At 42.3% G+C, this 16,037-nt stretch overlaps 1 protein-coding gene across 1 annotated transcript; it reads left to right on the top strand.

Annotated features, from left to right (window-relative positions):
* Positions 1 to 1,593: 1,593 nt before the first annotated feature.
* Positions 1,594 to 15,617, top strand: RGCC (regulator of cell cycle). Its single transcript, XM_039568185.1, is given in 6 exon segments — positions 1,594 to 1,645; positions 1,804 to 1,823; positions 1,826 to 1,982; positions 11,589 to 11,696; positions 13,292 to 13,354; positions 15,009 to 15,617. Coding segments are annotated over 6 exon segments (393 nt in total). The 5' UTR covers positions 1,594 to 1,608; the 3' UTR covers positions 15,017 to 15,617.
* The last annotated feature ends 420 nt before the right edge of the window (positions 15,618 to 16,037 follow it).

The following is a 16,037-nucleotide window of genomic DNA, read 5'->3' as shown; positions in this document are numbered from 1 at the left end:
AACCTCAAACACCTTTTGCCCCTAAGCCAGGCTGTGCTATAGATGAAACACCAGTGCTCGGTGGGGTGGGTGTGATACAGGTAGGGCTGATCGAGCAAAAGAGATTTGACATCAGCGGCAGGGCCAGGTCCTTGTCTTTTTGGGCTGTGAGCTGTGCCTAGTCACATCCTCGACAGTTCTCCTTTCTGCCTCGCATCCATTATCTTTCATCCTGCTCGTGCTATTGACGTCATGCCCTTGTACCTCCTTGTCCCCTACTTTTTAACCTCGCTTTCCATCTGTGTCGCTATGGTCTTTAAAAAGGATTGTTTGTAGATGCTTTTATTAGCAGAAAGTAAAACAGAGGAAGACCACAGAGACGAGGAAGCCACAGAATAAATAACAATTGAACTTCGCCATGAGAACTTCTTTTGATTCACTGCAAAAATAAATAAATGCCTCCATATCAGCCAGTGAGGAGAGGTGAACAAATCTGGTTTATTGTCTAGAATATTGTTTTTCTCATTTTGTATCTTGCAGGAGCAATGACAGCATGTCTGAAAATGTCGAAAAGTTTCACAGATGTTTTTTCTTACTTCTCCCTGACTCTTCTAATTCTAAATATTTTCATCAGCACACAAATGTAATCATAGATCCTGACGCATTCTCATGGAATAGCACCTGATGTCTGTTTTCAGTATTTCTGGCAGTAACGAAATATGACAGAGCCTTCCCCAATGAGTATTTAACAGGTATTTTAGCTGCTCAGACACCTTACATTTAAAACATGCAAGAGACAGCACAAGAGCAGCACTCCGCAGCTATGGCATGTATAAACATCAGGTTTAGCTGACTACAGGACAAGTGCTAGAATCTTCCTTCTAAGAACAAGGAAAGCACTCCACTGGAGACCACCCTGGCTGATGTATCTGGGGCCGTGACTCCCTGTGCCTGAGTATTCCCTGCATGTCCCCTGCCACCCGCTCTTCTCCTCGGGTCATCCTCTGGAATTAACTGGCCCAGCTGCCCCCATGGCCGTGTCCGTTGCTCACCAATGTACGGAGAAGGGCAATAATTACAGACAGATGCCAGCACAATGCCATGGGGATGGGGAAGGAAGGGGATCCCGGGGGTGGCCGAGCAGCAGTGCAGTTGCATGCGAGGCCACAGGCTCACTGCAAGCGAGCTGCTGCCTCCTCGTCCTGCTGGCTGCTGTGTGCCCTCGTGCTGCTGGCAGTCATGGGGCTGGGTAAGGCTGACCCAGTCCTGTGTTCCCGCGACAGTCCCTCCTTGCAGCCGGCTCTGACGCCCGCTGTATCCTCCCTCCGCAGCAGCCCGGCACGCACCCGGTGCTGGGGCAAGCGCAGCGCGATCACCCCGAAGGCGCCGCGATCCCGGTGGCGGACGGAGGGCGACGGGCGACGCTTCCCGCTGGCGGCGGCGTTGCTGGCGGGACTGCGGCCTTGGGGACACCCGGCCCGGCGCACCTGCACCGCCCGGGGCCGCCCCCGGCCCGCCCCGGCCCGGCCCCCGGCCCCGCCGCGCTATAAGAGGGGCGGCGGCGGGCCGGGCTCTCACGCTGGCGGCGGGAGGCGGCAGCGGCGCTGGGCATCTCCGCCCGCCTCCGCCATGAAGTCTCCTCCAGCCCAGCGCCCTGCGGGGCAAGGTGGGAGCGGCGGGCTGAGGGGGCAGGCGGGACCCCTTTCCTTTCCTTCCCTTCCCTTCCTTTCCCTCCGCCGGGGTGGGGGCGCGGGGGGCGGGCGGGGTGAGGGTCGGGTCGGGCAGGTCCGGTCCGGTCCTGACACCGCTGCCGCCGCCCGGCAGCGCCGGGGGAGGACGGCGGCGGGGCCTGGCGGAGGCGCTGGGCGAGTTCGACGCGGTGCTGGCGGAGTTCTCCTGCCCCGCCGGCCGGCGCCGCTTCTTCTACGGCGAGCACCTGGAGCGCATGAAGCGGAGGAGCAGCGCCAGCGTCAGCGACGGCAGCGGCCTCAGCGACTCCGAGAGTGAGTGTCTGTCGGTCCGGCCGTGCCGGCCCCGGGGCGCGGGGCGGCCGGGAAGCGACGCTCCAGAGCGGGTGTTAAACCAGCACGTAGCCCTCTTTGAGAGAGGCAGGGACCCGGGAGCGGGAACGCGCCTGTTTCTATAAAAGCAGTGCGTTTTCGTTTACGTTCTGGGCTAGAAGTCGCAGAGATGCGGAGTCTGGCCCCGCTGGTTTTACTCACTGGTACTCTCTTGAACAGGGGAGTTCTGGTGTTTTAGGGGAGCTGAAAAAGCTCTCTTTGGGAGAAGGTCGGGCTGTCAGCCGGCTGCGGGACACCGGGACGTCCCGGCATCTGCAGTAAAAGATCTCTTTTGGGTTCACAGGGGCCATCCGCTGTGTCTCGGTAACCAGAATTATATGTATAGAGAGAGTGAGCCAAAATATGCTTTCCACAACTGGTGGAAACTCGTCTACATTACCCGTTATAAGAATGGTTATCCATCCCTCCATCTGGATGGAGGACAGTGTTATCACTGTTTCCGAGGTGCTAATTTTAAGCTACCTTGTGCCCAAGTACACTAGATGTATATGAATGGTGTGTGCAGAACATGGAACAGGAAGGGTGGAAAGCTGCTTGGAGCAAGAAAACATAGAATTGGAACTAATTTTTTTTTCTAGTTAACTTGGGAAAAAATTCAACCCCTCCTACTGGCTTTACTAATCAGGGAGAGAAAACATCTTTCGTCTTCCATACAGTGAGGCTGGAAACTGCCGTTCTCTTTGGGAGCAGTAGGTTACTTTCTCAGAAGTAAGTTCTGCTAAAAGCAAACTATAACCAGTTTTGTTGGTTTAGGTTTTTGGTTTGGTTTTGTTGTGTTGGTTGCATGTTGGTTTTTTTTTGTTAATTTCCTAACTATATGGGAAGCTTAGTGAAAATCACCTGTTTTGCAGCCATTTGTAATAAGACTACTTCTCTAATTTCTGTTCTGCCTCTTTATCAGTTCAGGGACTCAAGGGTGCAGTTCTGTTGACTTAGTGCTAAAACACTAATACTATCTCCTTAGTACTTGAGCTGTGAGAGCATAGCTTCCTCAGATTATCAGAGCCCTTTATTTCATCATCATGGATATGCTTCATTTGGTTGACAAGTATTGTTTTACCTGCCCTGAACTTGGATACCTTGGCTAGCACTGCCTTTCGGTTTTTTTCTGTAGTCAGTGGAAGTACATGGATCAAGATGCTATTTTTCTGTTTCATAATGTAGAGTGTAGTACTTCTTCTAAGTATCTCTCCATCTCCAAGGAAGATTTAGAAATGTGTGACACTTGTGTTTCGGATGGACACTTGGTCTGGACACTTGTCTTTCAGATGGCTGAGGGTGTGTGAGGTGAAATCTGCCTTTACTGAGTCAAGCTGGCAGCCCTAGTGTTACTATTTCTTGTGCAGTCTTCATTGTTGTGATATGTTAACCTCTCACTCATTGTGAGACACTTATTGTGTCTCACAGTTGAGACACTTGTAATGATACAGTGAAATAATCTACTGGTGAGAAAATGATCAAAACCCCAACCCAGTATTAAGAACTTATTCTTCTTGTATGGAGAAATGCTAAGTAACTACAGATAGCTATCTGCTGTGGTTCAAAAAACTTAAATCTTGAAAACTGCTTAAAATTGCTGTTAGAATTGACAAGATGGATCTTGGGAGGAAGATACAGTGTTCTCTGGCAGGGCAGAAGGCCTGGTGAGAAAACAGCATGCTTATGTAAACAGGCAGATCACATCTTCAGGAAGATCTGGAAAATAAAAATCTGTGTGGCAAATCCACACTGATTTAGGTTGAAGACAGTAGTGGGTTAGTAGGATAGACAGGGTTTGAAGGCTCCATACAAAGTCCTCAAAGATCTTGCATAAGGAACTTGTCAAGTTTTCATATCCCATCCCATGCCTGAGTTCCTCCCTTGGTGATGCATCATGTGAAAGGTGGCTCTGGAGAAATCAGAATCACTGTCACCTGGGCACTGGGATATATGGGACCAGGAGGGTGCACCAGAGTCTATGAGGATATATGTAAGGGAAGGGAAAGAAAAACAGCCAGCTCTGCTCATGGCTCAGGTAAGGCCTGGTGAAACACTTCTTAAAGGAGTCATTCAGTGTAGTCAACTTTTTATTTTGAAGTTAGAGTAGGAGAGGAATTGTGGATTTATGAAGAGCTCCTTTTATAAAACAGGCTCTAGTGTCTGATGTAATCCAGCTACACTCCCTACATCTATTTTAAGAATAAATGCAGGGAGTTGCCTACTTACCCAGGTTCTTTCTGTTCAAACTCAAGTATTTATTTTCCCCCAGGTTTATTTTCCCTTTGATTTCTGTAATATTAGTGTTAGCCAGTGTAGTGCTGAATTCATGACCTTGCTCTTCTGTGGTAAAGCTTAGGTTAAAATACCACTGCAGAATCAAGGAGTAACTGGGCTGAAAGAGCAAGTTCTGATAATGTGAATCTGTAAAAACTCTGCAGAGAGTTTGAAGGATCATCTTGTTCATGAAGACTCTTTACATCTTTGCAAAATCTTGTTATCCAGTGCCAAGGCTGTTGCAAATACACTTTATCATGTGTGTAACAGAACAGTGCAGACTATTGTGTTTTAGTGCTATCTGTTGGTTGTTGTTTAATCTAGTCCTCCTAACTGATGTGGTGTGGCTGAAGGTTAGGCATATGTATCTTTTGGCCACTCCTGCCATGATATCTTTCCAGTCAGATGGAACTGTAAGAGGAGGAAACATTTCAAACTGTTGCAACTGTTTGTTTCAGTGCCCTGAATCAGCCTTAAATTCAGTTTCATGAGAAGCTACTAACAAATGTCAAGTGGTCATACTTGAAAAATCCTGTTTAGTAGGGCAAGGAAAGCCTTTTCCTCCCCTGGGGTTTCTGCCATGAGGGTGAGCCCATTTAATTTAACAGAAAAATTTACAAAAGATCTTTATCAATGCTGTTAATCCTGAAAATATTCTTTCATCTTAAAATTTCACCCTAGCTCCAAAAATACTACTTTAAATTCTTGTATTACATATTTCTGGCTCTTGAGAAACAGTAGGATTTTGAAGACGCTACTGTGGAAAATGACTACACTAGTACTTTGTTCTCCCACATCTTGTCCTGTCATTTGATTAAATGATCTTTGGACGAGGTCTGGCTTGGCTGTGGTTAAGCACTGAACATAGCACAATGGACTCTAGACCTTGCAGTAGCAGAGAGGCTTGTGTGTGCAGATGTGTGTGATGATCTCGGCCCACGAGTATTACATTAACCACCACAGCTGATTGGGTCAGTGCTGGAAATCATGATGCAACTGCTGAGTTACTCCAACATTCTGCTGGACTGTGAGTGAGTACCACTTACGTTTCAACCTGATGTATTCAAACAAATTGATGCCTAGCAGCTTTGTTTTTTAGGTTATTAATTGTGCTGGAACTTCAAAGTTGAGGAATACTTTATAAATCTCTGCTATTCACAGCATATGCTGGCTGTGATAAAATAGGATTTGTGCTAGAGAGTGCTGTGCTGGCAGAAGCCACTAATGTAGATGCAGCTGTATTAATGAACTTACAGATAGCATTGTCTTCTGGTGTTGGAATAAGCTTGCAAAGAAGAGCGCAGGCTTGCCTGTGTCAATTGCATGCCCAGTCAGTGCATTGTGCTAGTACGGTATATGGCAGTGTCAGGACAGTCTTCCAAGTTTAGGCTTAGGATAATGAATGGGAAGTTGGACTTTATGAGAGGCTGAGAAGGGAAGTGCTTTGGTGTTTCTCGGGCCAAAGTTACAATAACACTGAAAAGCTACATCATAATCTGTTGTTGTTCTCTCAGAAATGTTTGATGCTTGTAGCTCCATGTTTTCTTGAGACAGGTTCGGCTTCCAGCCTCTCCCTTAAAAAGCATTCTCTCTCTCTTAAAAGCGTTGCAAAATAAATGCATCAATTCAATTCTTGTGCTCATACAGCCTGCAGTGTTCCTTTGTAGTTATTTTTTAGAGGTAAATGATTTCTGAGCAATGCCTCATGGCTTTTGAAAACAACAAAGAAATCCTGCGGGCATCTAGAACTCTAAATTTTATGATTTTAAAATCAAGTAGGTGCAGGGGTTGAGCAGGATCTGTTGACATCAGTCCTTGGTGTAGTGCCAGCACTTGTGGTTACACGGATGTGGCTGTGGATGTCCCCATGTGCTTGTGCTAATGCCTAGGCTATCCAGAGGTGAAGCACCAGCCACTGTTAGTACTGCAGCACTCACCCTGAAAAACCTGTTCACATTGTCAGTCCTGTAATGTGTGACTGTTACGAAAGTAAAGGCAACAGAAATGACTGAAGACATAAAATAGTTTCCAAATGCTTAAATAGACTGGGACTGTCAGGCTAAAAAAGAGGTGTTTTGGGTGGGGACAAGACAATCTTCCAGAACATCCTAAGTGACATTACGAAAGTGACTGCTACCTCACCAGTATGAGGAAATAAAATTAAATTAGCATTTTTCAAAGAAATGGTGTTACTTCTTTCATGAACAGTTAAAGATACTGCCTTAAAGTATTACAGATATTCGAAGTTCACATACTCAAAAATAACTTGATAAAATCCCAGCAGGAAGGATGGAGGACTGCTTGGGCAGATGCCACTGCTGTCTCAGGAAAGAGACTGGTATGTGCATTGTGAGAGCTTGGTAGAGCTTCTTTTGAAACTCTGTGTGTGGCTGCACCGCTCTAAAGCTCTTCTACAGGCATCTGCCATGAGTTGTTGTGAGAGACAGGATGTGAAGTAGATGAGCCTTTGGTCTCTGCAGCAAATGCCAGTCTTGTAACTTGAAAAGGAGGTAGATTGTGTCTGTGAACTTCCAATGGCCTGTCTCAAACAAGAGGGCAATGCAATATTTATAGTGAGAAAAAATTGAGACTCTCCTGGAGAAATGCCCTTTTATTAAATGATCTGAGAAATAAAGTTTTATTCTGTTCCTGATACGTCCAAGGGGAAGAGAAATTGGAAGTTTCAGGTGCATAGCCTTCTCTTACAGGTATTTCAGTGTGCTGAGAAATGCACTTTTTTGTAAGATTTCCCATTCTTTACACTCCAGCATACCCATTGCTCTTGCTTGTAAGAAAGGAAGATTAGTAAATGGAAGGTTGGAGCTGGAAACAGCCTACCTTTCCACTCCCCCCCGTGGTTACAATCCACGAGGCATTGTGTACGATGAGAAAACATGCTTGGATTTCAGGCTTCCTAGATCATTTTTGTGCAGCTGTGTGATTTGAAATCCTTTAAATAATGATGCTTAGATGTGTCAGTAGAGAAAAGGTGTCAGTTTTTGGTCAGTATTGGAACAGATGTTTGTTAGCTAGGCAAAATCCCCCCAAAAATAAACAATGCAGCTAAGTGTAACTGTGATGATGATAAAAATAAACACTGTCTTTGGGGGCTGAAACATATGTATTGTGAAACAAGCTTTTTGTGCCATGAATATTTCTCACTTCTACTGGTGACATTACAATTTCCAGGGGTTTTTTTCTGATTTTTTAACAAGTCGGCTGTGTTCTGTTTGGAATTAGCTGTGCAGTCTGCTCATTAAGTGTTGGGTTACTGTTTTATAATAAATTCATGGTTTGTAGACACTTCAGTGGACTTGTGAAGCTTCTCTCTGACAGCTTTAGGGATGTGCTTTAATTTTTTCCCCTAAAACTTTCCCCACTGAAAACTGCAGTAAAACTTTTACCAACTCCAGTGCTCTTCAAAATTGTGTCTTGAGTCATGGTACTAGAAAGAGCATGATATTAAAGAAGCTAGACAGCTGAACTTTTCCATTGTCTCTTTTAAAAGGAAAAGTTTGAGGTTTTTCTCCTTCAGTCAAGTACTGCCGAGAACCTTTCAAGTTCTCATTTTGTGGGGACATTTCTATATTTACATGGTACTGCCATGGTTTATTTTGTGGTTTAACCATATACTGGAACAGCAAAGTTATACTAACTACAGATTACTTTGCCAAAGTAAAATACACCCATATTTATTCCTACTCCCTAATTTTGCAGTGTAGCTTGACTGATGTAAATGAACTCACTAACAAAAGTATCAGATTTTAAGGCTATTTTTTTTTAAAGGGGCAATTTGAGTTTTGTTGTTTTTTAAACAGCTGAAGTGGCATAGTTTATATATAAGCATGGGGACTAGAGTCAATGCGCAAAGTGAAAAATAAGTAATGAATTATAAACTTGCCGTGGGAGAGAAGGAGCTGGAGGAGGAAGGACAGCATCAGTGGGATCCCTGGCATCAGCCCCTGGTTATTGGGTTGCAGAGGATGTTGTATTTGTCTGGCAGTGGAACTCTTCCAAAGGCCATTATTGGAGGTGAATGAGCAAATCTTGGCAGTGGCAGCTGGTAGAGAGCAAAGACTGAAGTGTTCTTTTCCCAGAGCTTCCTGCCCTACAGCCACACTTTGCCAAAGAGGGTATTTTTCTGTGGTAGATGTCATAAATATTTTTTAACAGTACATTGTTTTCAGCAGTTATGGTGACCTTGCTGGTGGAGTCAATGCATTCCTCCTTACAGCACTAGAATTTCTGATGCTTGGTGGCATGAATAAGCCACAGTTAGTAACTTAAGTACATTTTTGCTTTGAGAAAGATAAATGTTGATATTTTCCTGAAACTATTACAACCCATCAGAAGATAACACTTATGTTAAAACATTTTACCTTTTGAAACTGGAAGAAAAACATTCAGAGATTTAAAACAACAGTTTTGTCATATTTTATCTTTGCTCAGTTGTAAATATTTCCCAGCATATTGTTTGTGGAAGCAAGTGGTGTCAATACATTGCAAAGTAAGCAGTTAGTGCTTTCAACTGCTTATAGAAGGATAATGAAGAGAAAAAAACCAAAAAGAATCAAAGGTGTCTGCTAGCTTGGATGTTCACATGGATATATAGAAAGAATTACGTGAATAGTTTGTGGCCAGTTTTAATGGTTTAATAAAGCTTTTGCAATTTGAGTTGTTCTGACAAGCACAAAAAGAATGTTTTAATCTATCTGTAAATAAGAGTAACTGGAGCTTTGGATTTTGTGTATGACAAGGATTGGTTGGCAATATAAATTCCCAGCCTTGCTACATTCGCTGTTTGAATTCTAGTAGCATAGATTTCACATTATAAGCGTACTCAGTTATACCCATAGTTCTCTGTATTTTTTATTAATTCAATGAGCTGTAAAAGCTAAAATATGAATTAATTTGGAAATTCTTGTTCTCATCTTTCAAATAAATTGCCTGGAAAGTGTTTTATCTTTGGTGTGTTCTGTCAGTGTTTCAGTGAATTACAGTCTTGGCTATGTTTGCGTGAGCTATTACAAGTTACTTGGCCTTTTGGTGATGGCAGGGGATTTGTCCTGAACAGCTAGAATTTTCCATTCTGTGTTTCTTAGTCACTGGGGTTTGCATCTTGGCTGAAAGAAATGTGGTATTAGTAGGCAATTGTTCTGTAAGCTGATTTCAGGAGGAAATTTGCCATGCCTTTAATGGAGAGGAAGTATCAGTTAATGTACAGGGTTCATGTGGTATAGTACAGCACTGCTGACATATCATTGCAGAGCACTATCAGTTTTCCTTCACCCTCAGGTTCTTTTTTTTTTCTTCTGTTTTTAGGAGCTACTTTTAAAATGTCTTATCTTTTCCCCCCGTTTTTCTATCTAAAATTATCTCAGTGCTGCATTGTACTCATGAAGTCTTTCTTGTATTTGAAGTTTCAAGTAGCTTGGTTTTGATCTGCTGAAGTTTAGAGAGAACAGCACTTCTTAAGAGTGAAGATAAAGAAATTGCAATTAGGGGATAGCTTGAAGAAGCATACCCATCTCTATAAACAAGAAATACCACGTGGTGGCTGACCAGGTGGCAGCCCCAGGTCACAGATGGCAGTCACGTCATCAGTCATGTTTGCGAGGCGCTGTGGGTAGCGTGTGTTTGCCAGACCAGGATCTGAGCTGATGGCAGAGCAAACTGAAAGACACAGCACAGTGGTGGGCCAAAATGCATGGGAAAGAGGAAAGTACTCCAGGTTGAAGCTTTTGCCCCAAGCCTTTTCAGTGTGTATTGTAACAGACGTAAGCTTGGAAGCCAGCATGGAACAAACAAATCAGCTTTTATGGCTGAGGAAAGATCTGAGAGGCTTTGCAGGTGCAGTCGTCTCGTCTGACTTGTGATTGTACCTGTATGTTCCTGTGGAAGGTGCTTTTGCACTGGAAAGGACAGCAGGCTAGAGGAGGTGGGTGTGGAGACGCACCCTTCTTCCCAAAGGCGGCTGAACTTGAGGAAAAGGAGTAGTCTGCAAGAGGGTGGTCTCAGTGTCTGCTGTCTGGAGACATCCTGGCAACATTCAGGGGAGGTGTAGATGTGCAGATCTTGGCAGGGCAAGCTGTGTTCCTGCCCCCTTCTGCCAATTCATCAAGACACGCTTAACTTAAGTAAGGTAGTCCTCTCCTGGCACAGCAAATGGGACAGACGTCCGAGGATGTGGGACAGTTCTCTCTTGGATGGACTTGGTGCTGCAGCGTAGCCGCCTCCCAGGCTGCGGCTCCAGGGACAAATGCTGTGTGTGCTGCCAGGAGCAGAATTGCTGGCCTCGATGGCAAGCAGTGGTAGTCACCACTCAATACAATAAGACATACTCTGATGTCCTGGGCAAGGTGCCAAGTAAATGAAGACCATGTTTGTATCACAATGGTTTCTTTTTGTAGAACTACAGTTTTCAGGTCACTGGCTTGAAACTGCAGGACCAGCAGTTTTAGTGTCTCTAGCACAATGACAATGCCTCCTTCCAGTGGAGCCAGGAATAATACTTGGGGTGCCCTGTACATTTTGCAACTTCTTACATGAAGAAAGACAAGGTAAAGATACTTTTTGATACTTTTGGAGCTTAAGGCCTCCTCTAAACTACCAGAACATCCAAAAGATATTGGAACCTTTTCTGGTCCTTTCCAGGGCATATAAGGCTTTCTTTAAAAGACCACCTAAAATAAGACTGCAGGATATCTTGTGTACCAGTGTACTGCATCATGAACTCCAGAGAGTCACAGAATAAAAGAGAATTGAAAATGCCATACCTAAAGCAGCAGAGTAATGTATGGAGAAAGAGGTGCATTGCTTTGGGTATACATGTATTCTTTATTCTGGGGGGCTGTCCTTGTCCTGGAGCTCTCTATTCAGGTTGTTTTTTTGTTTGTTTTTTTTGTAGCTTTTGAAAAATTTAGGTAACAGAATTTCCCAGAATATTGTGAATTAGGCAGGTCCTACTAGGTTTAATTTAGCTGATGTGGGATAATTGTCATTTCTGTATAATTTTTCAAATGGCGCTGACTTCAGGGAAAGCTAACCCTTTCCTTACTGGGGATGAGGATTGAGCCTTGGGCTGCTTTCTTTTTAACAGTAGGAGTGGGAGCAACAATAGAGGGTTTATTTATTTATTTCTCTGGTTTTGAAGACTGTAAATCTGAGTTCTACAGACTTTGAAGTCCATATAGGAAAGGCTGTATTTTGGGTTTCAATTATATTGCAAACTTGCAGAAGGTGTTAAGTTTACTTTATAATGTTGCTTTTTTACAGGTGCAGATTCACTCTACAGAAACAGTTTCAGTCTCAGTGATGAAAAGCTCAACTCTTTGACTGCATCTACTCCAAGCTTGCCATCCCCTTCAGTAACTCCTTGTAAAGGTATCTTAATTTTAACTGTTGATGTTTCTTCCTAATCCTCAACTATATGGGCTTCTTCCTGGGTGCCGAGATTCACATGCTTGCATGGACTTTTTTGTATTTTTGTTTGGGTTGGTTGGGTTGTTTTATTTGGTTGGGTTTTCTGTTTGTTTGTTTTTGTGGGTTTTTTTGTTTGGTTGGTTTTTTGTTTTGTGGGGGTTTTTTTGGTTGGTTGGTTTTGGTTTTTTTTTCAATGATAACAAAACTAAGGATTACTATTGAGCACATTACAGGTCCAAGTATTATTGTCTTGATTATAAATGGCAATAGCATGCCATATCTGCACTTTGCAGGTGGCCTGGCAACTCTTTTGGTTTTGAAACACTGAGCTAAAAAAATTAGTTTTCTGGCTGATAAGGATTAATTATTAACTCGTGTTACTTCTTTACTGAAGAAACTAAGTGGCTTAAGTTCTCTACAAAAATACTTAGCCTGAATGCAGGGGCAGAGGGACTCCTCTGAAGCCATGTGCTGCCATTTAAGTTAACACAATTGCTCAGATCCATACAGACCTTGCACTGCTGATACAAGCCATATAGTAGTAATTCCTTCCTCCTTTGAAGCTATGCTCTTCAAAAGTGGCTTCTGTCTTGCAGCTGATCTGACTTCCCAGGACAGTGCTTCATTCAGGTTAACTTGGATTAACTCTGGAGCAGACATATCAATAAGTGAACACTCATACATATGTACTACGTGGTGCTTTTGTTACAGCTACTCTCCTCAGGTGCATGCTCAATAGCCTTTCATGCTTTCATATCTTTTTGACAGTGACCAGTCACAAAAACCCAAGTTAAACGCTTTCTTTTCAATTTAGTCTGATATTAGGGAGAAATTATGAGTAATAGTTTCTATGAAGTAGCAAAAAAGAGTTCAGTTAAACTGACAGGAAATATTTGGCAAAGAATTACACTAAAGGACAAGATGCTCTTCCTGATGAGAAGACAGAAAGAGTTGGAGCAGGCTTGGAAAAAATCACAGAAGTGAGATACGGAAGCAACTTCCAATAAAACTAGACTGAATGGAAACAGTGATGTTGTCAGAAGTGGAAACCTAGGTGGATGTTTTGTTCCAAATTTATAGTGTATGGATCAAGGTCAAAGGATCTGGCAGCACAGCAAACCAGTGATACTGATATGATTTTATGGGGCTAAGATTTGAGTAGGTCCGGGAGCTCATTGGGTGGGATTGATTAGGGCCATGCATGCAGTATCTGAATAGATGAAACAAGAAAGATGGCCACAGTAGCAAGGACACAGAGTAGTTGACATGTAACTTTTATTCTTCACTTCAACTACTCCTTTTTAAGGAGACTAAATAAAATATTGCTTTGTGTTGCTTCTGTCAAATGGAAAATTATAAAAGCTGGAGTTTCAGTTCAGTCTCCTGTGTTCTGTAAGTGCTTTTGGACATTGCAGCAACCCTATTGAACTTTGCTGACCATAAGCCACAGCATGTTTGGTACCACTGAAAATTATTTGGAGGGTCGTGTGTTTCTAGTGCTTCTTCTAGCCAGAGAAACATGCCATCTCTAAGCAGTATTGACCCTTATTTTACAGCAAAGCTTGGAGACACAAAAGAACTGGAGGACTTCATTGCTGATCTTGACAGAATATTAGCAAGTAAGTAGATTTTTATTAGTAGCTTGTGTCTCACTTGGTACTTGTTATAAAGAGTGTTGGAAACCAAAGTATGGGGAGAGAGGGAAGGAAAAGATAGAAAAAGTTTATATAATGTGGCTTCCTTTTCGTTTATTAGTCCTGTGGATCATTATATGGATAAGAAAGTAAACCAGACTAAATTCTGATCTTTGCCTGAATGTTCAAGGCATGCAGTTTAGCCTGTGTGACAAAGGCTGAACTCAATTAACCCCTGTCCCCACCTCTGACTCAGCTGCAATTCACCTCTCTTTGACAGTGGATTGATAAATAAACATCAGCTTTTTAATATGCTCAATACTCAGCTTAAAAGCTGGTGATTTATTTCTTCATAATAAAGCTAAGTAACTGGAGGAGTATCCACAGGTGAAGAAAATCTTTTTGTTCTAGACTCTGCTTTATGAAAGAATTAAGGAACAGATATCTGTATCTGTTGACTTAAACTAAAAGTCAAAATCCTGTTTGTGCTTGTCTTTACCAGGAGTGGAATTTAGATCACTTTTTCTGCCACTATCTAGAAATTGTATCTTTCAGCTACAGTAATGAATTCTTCATTATGATTTTTAAAGAAAAACAACAAAGCCAAAAAACTGGACACCTATTGTCAAGCATGCACTCTGCCTATTCCTTTTGCTTCTTCTTCTGTTGTGGACATAATACAATTTCTTTTGTGTTTCAGGTTGGGGTTTTTTTTTTGTGTGGAACCAGGCTATAGAGCCCAAACCACCAAGTTGTAGGACTAGACCTAAATAGCAGCATAAACAAAGCCCTCTCAGACTGTGAACTGAGAGTTTTGTGTATTCATTAGGTATTTTCCCTTCCCTGTATTTCTTGAAGATGTAGACTTAATTCAAGACAGCTGCCCTTACAAATGTCCTGCTTCCCTGCTGTCTTACTTGTATCTTAATCCTGGTTTCACTTCTCATTCTTAAAATACATTCTCTAGTTTCCTGTCTTGTGTCATGGATGTAAGCTTGAGCTAACTCCATCTTTACCAATGAAATTTAATTCACTCCTCTGAAAAAAATCCAAGTTTTGGAAGGTTTGCGTAGGACAATGAAAGCCGAAACTGCCAAATATTTCCATTGCTGTATCTTGCACAGCCATGTCGCAGCTAACTCTAAGGGGCTGCCTATAACATATAGGTTTCATTTTTCCCTTGCAAGGTACATCAAAGATGAAGGCAGGAACTACCACCTGTGCTTGTGGCTTTGCGCTTTTTTTTGGTGTGATTTTTTTTTTTTTTTTATCCCAACTAGACAAATCTCCAGCGATCTCTGCAGTCTCATTTGTACAGTGTCACTGTACAGTGAGGAAGAAGTCCAACTTCCATCTGGTATTTATCATCATATTTTTGAGGAGTTGTATTTATATGCTTGAGGTTACACAGAACTTTGTACAGATACCTTTTCAAGCCTGGTGCACTTGTTAGAACAGTGCTTGCCTTGTCTTTTTGGCACACTAGCATTTCAGCATTCACGTTAATTTAAAAAAAAAGAAGACATAATTTGGCTTGTTAGGCAGTCTAGGAAACTGGGTGTAGGCAAGTGTCTGAGACATCAACAACATGCAATCTTATTTAATAGAGAGCTTAATGATCTTTCTTCTGTATTTTCAGGTATGTGAAAGGAGTTTTCAGCATTGTGCTTGCACGTGAATGTCCTCTGAAGGATAAGTGACATCAATCAGTGAGAACTGCTGCTGCCCTAGTCTGATAACTTCATTCCTTGAGATGCCCTCTGAACATAACCTTTGTGAACTCCTACAAGTATTTAACTGGCAACATTGGTTTTGGGTTTGTTTTTTTTTTTTTTTTTACTTTGCAGCAGATGGAAGAAGATAACTTAAATGTTAGAGCTGTATTTTGCTTTAAAATATAGCTTGAATTTTAATTTAAAATTGCTTTTATGCAAATATATTTGTAATTTTATATAGTTGAAAACTTTAATGCTTTTTTCCATTATAATATATTTTTGTATGCAAATAAATTCTGAACTGGAATCCAGATGTCTGGAAGCTTCCTATGAACATGCAAACTCTGAAACATAAGTACAAATTAAACTCTTATTGAAAACAACATGCTTTAAAATATCTCAATAATGGTGTATTTGCTGCTAGGCAAAGTCTGTTATGCTAGTTTAATGTGATTGCTTACATAAGAGAACTTTGTACTATGTAAAATTAATACAATCAGGAAAACAATAAATTTGGTCAAACTGTTACTTCAGATTTGTGTTAATACAAATGAAACGACTGACTTAGTAGAGTTTTGAACAATAACACCTATTTTAAACCCTATGTAAAAGCTGGTTTTACTCTCAGACCATTTGACATGAAGCACTCACTAGTTGGGAGGTCAGACATTTAGGCCCTTCAGTTTAAAGGTGTGCAGGACCTGTACCACTGAGAAAATACTCGTGTCTGGATGTTTCTAATACCAGGCCCTTGGGTCTGGAACAGTAAACCACTCTGAAAAGACTTCCTGGACATCAGTGTGGTGCTGAAAGAGGGAAGGTGAACCTGTATTTTTACAAGGAACCTGATTCTTTCCATATGCATTAGGCACTGGGAATGTCATTATGTGAGCTCTCCTCCAGCTGCTGCAGCCATTACAGCTGGCTCTGCTGTCTGAGCTGTGCTCTCCAGT

This window comes from Corvus cornix, chromosome 1, assembly GCF_000738735.6.
Source record: "Corvus cornix cornix isolate S_Up_H32 chromosome 1, ASM73873v5, whole genome shotgun sequence".
NCBI lineage: Eukaryota > Metazoa > Chordata > Aves > Passeriformes > Corvidae > Corvus > Corvus cornix.
The sequence above is the reverse complement of the archived record's forward strand: the minus strand, read 5'-3'. Positions and strand labels throughout refer to the sequence as shown.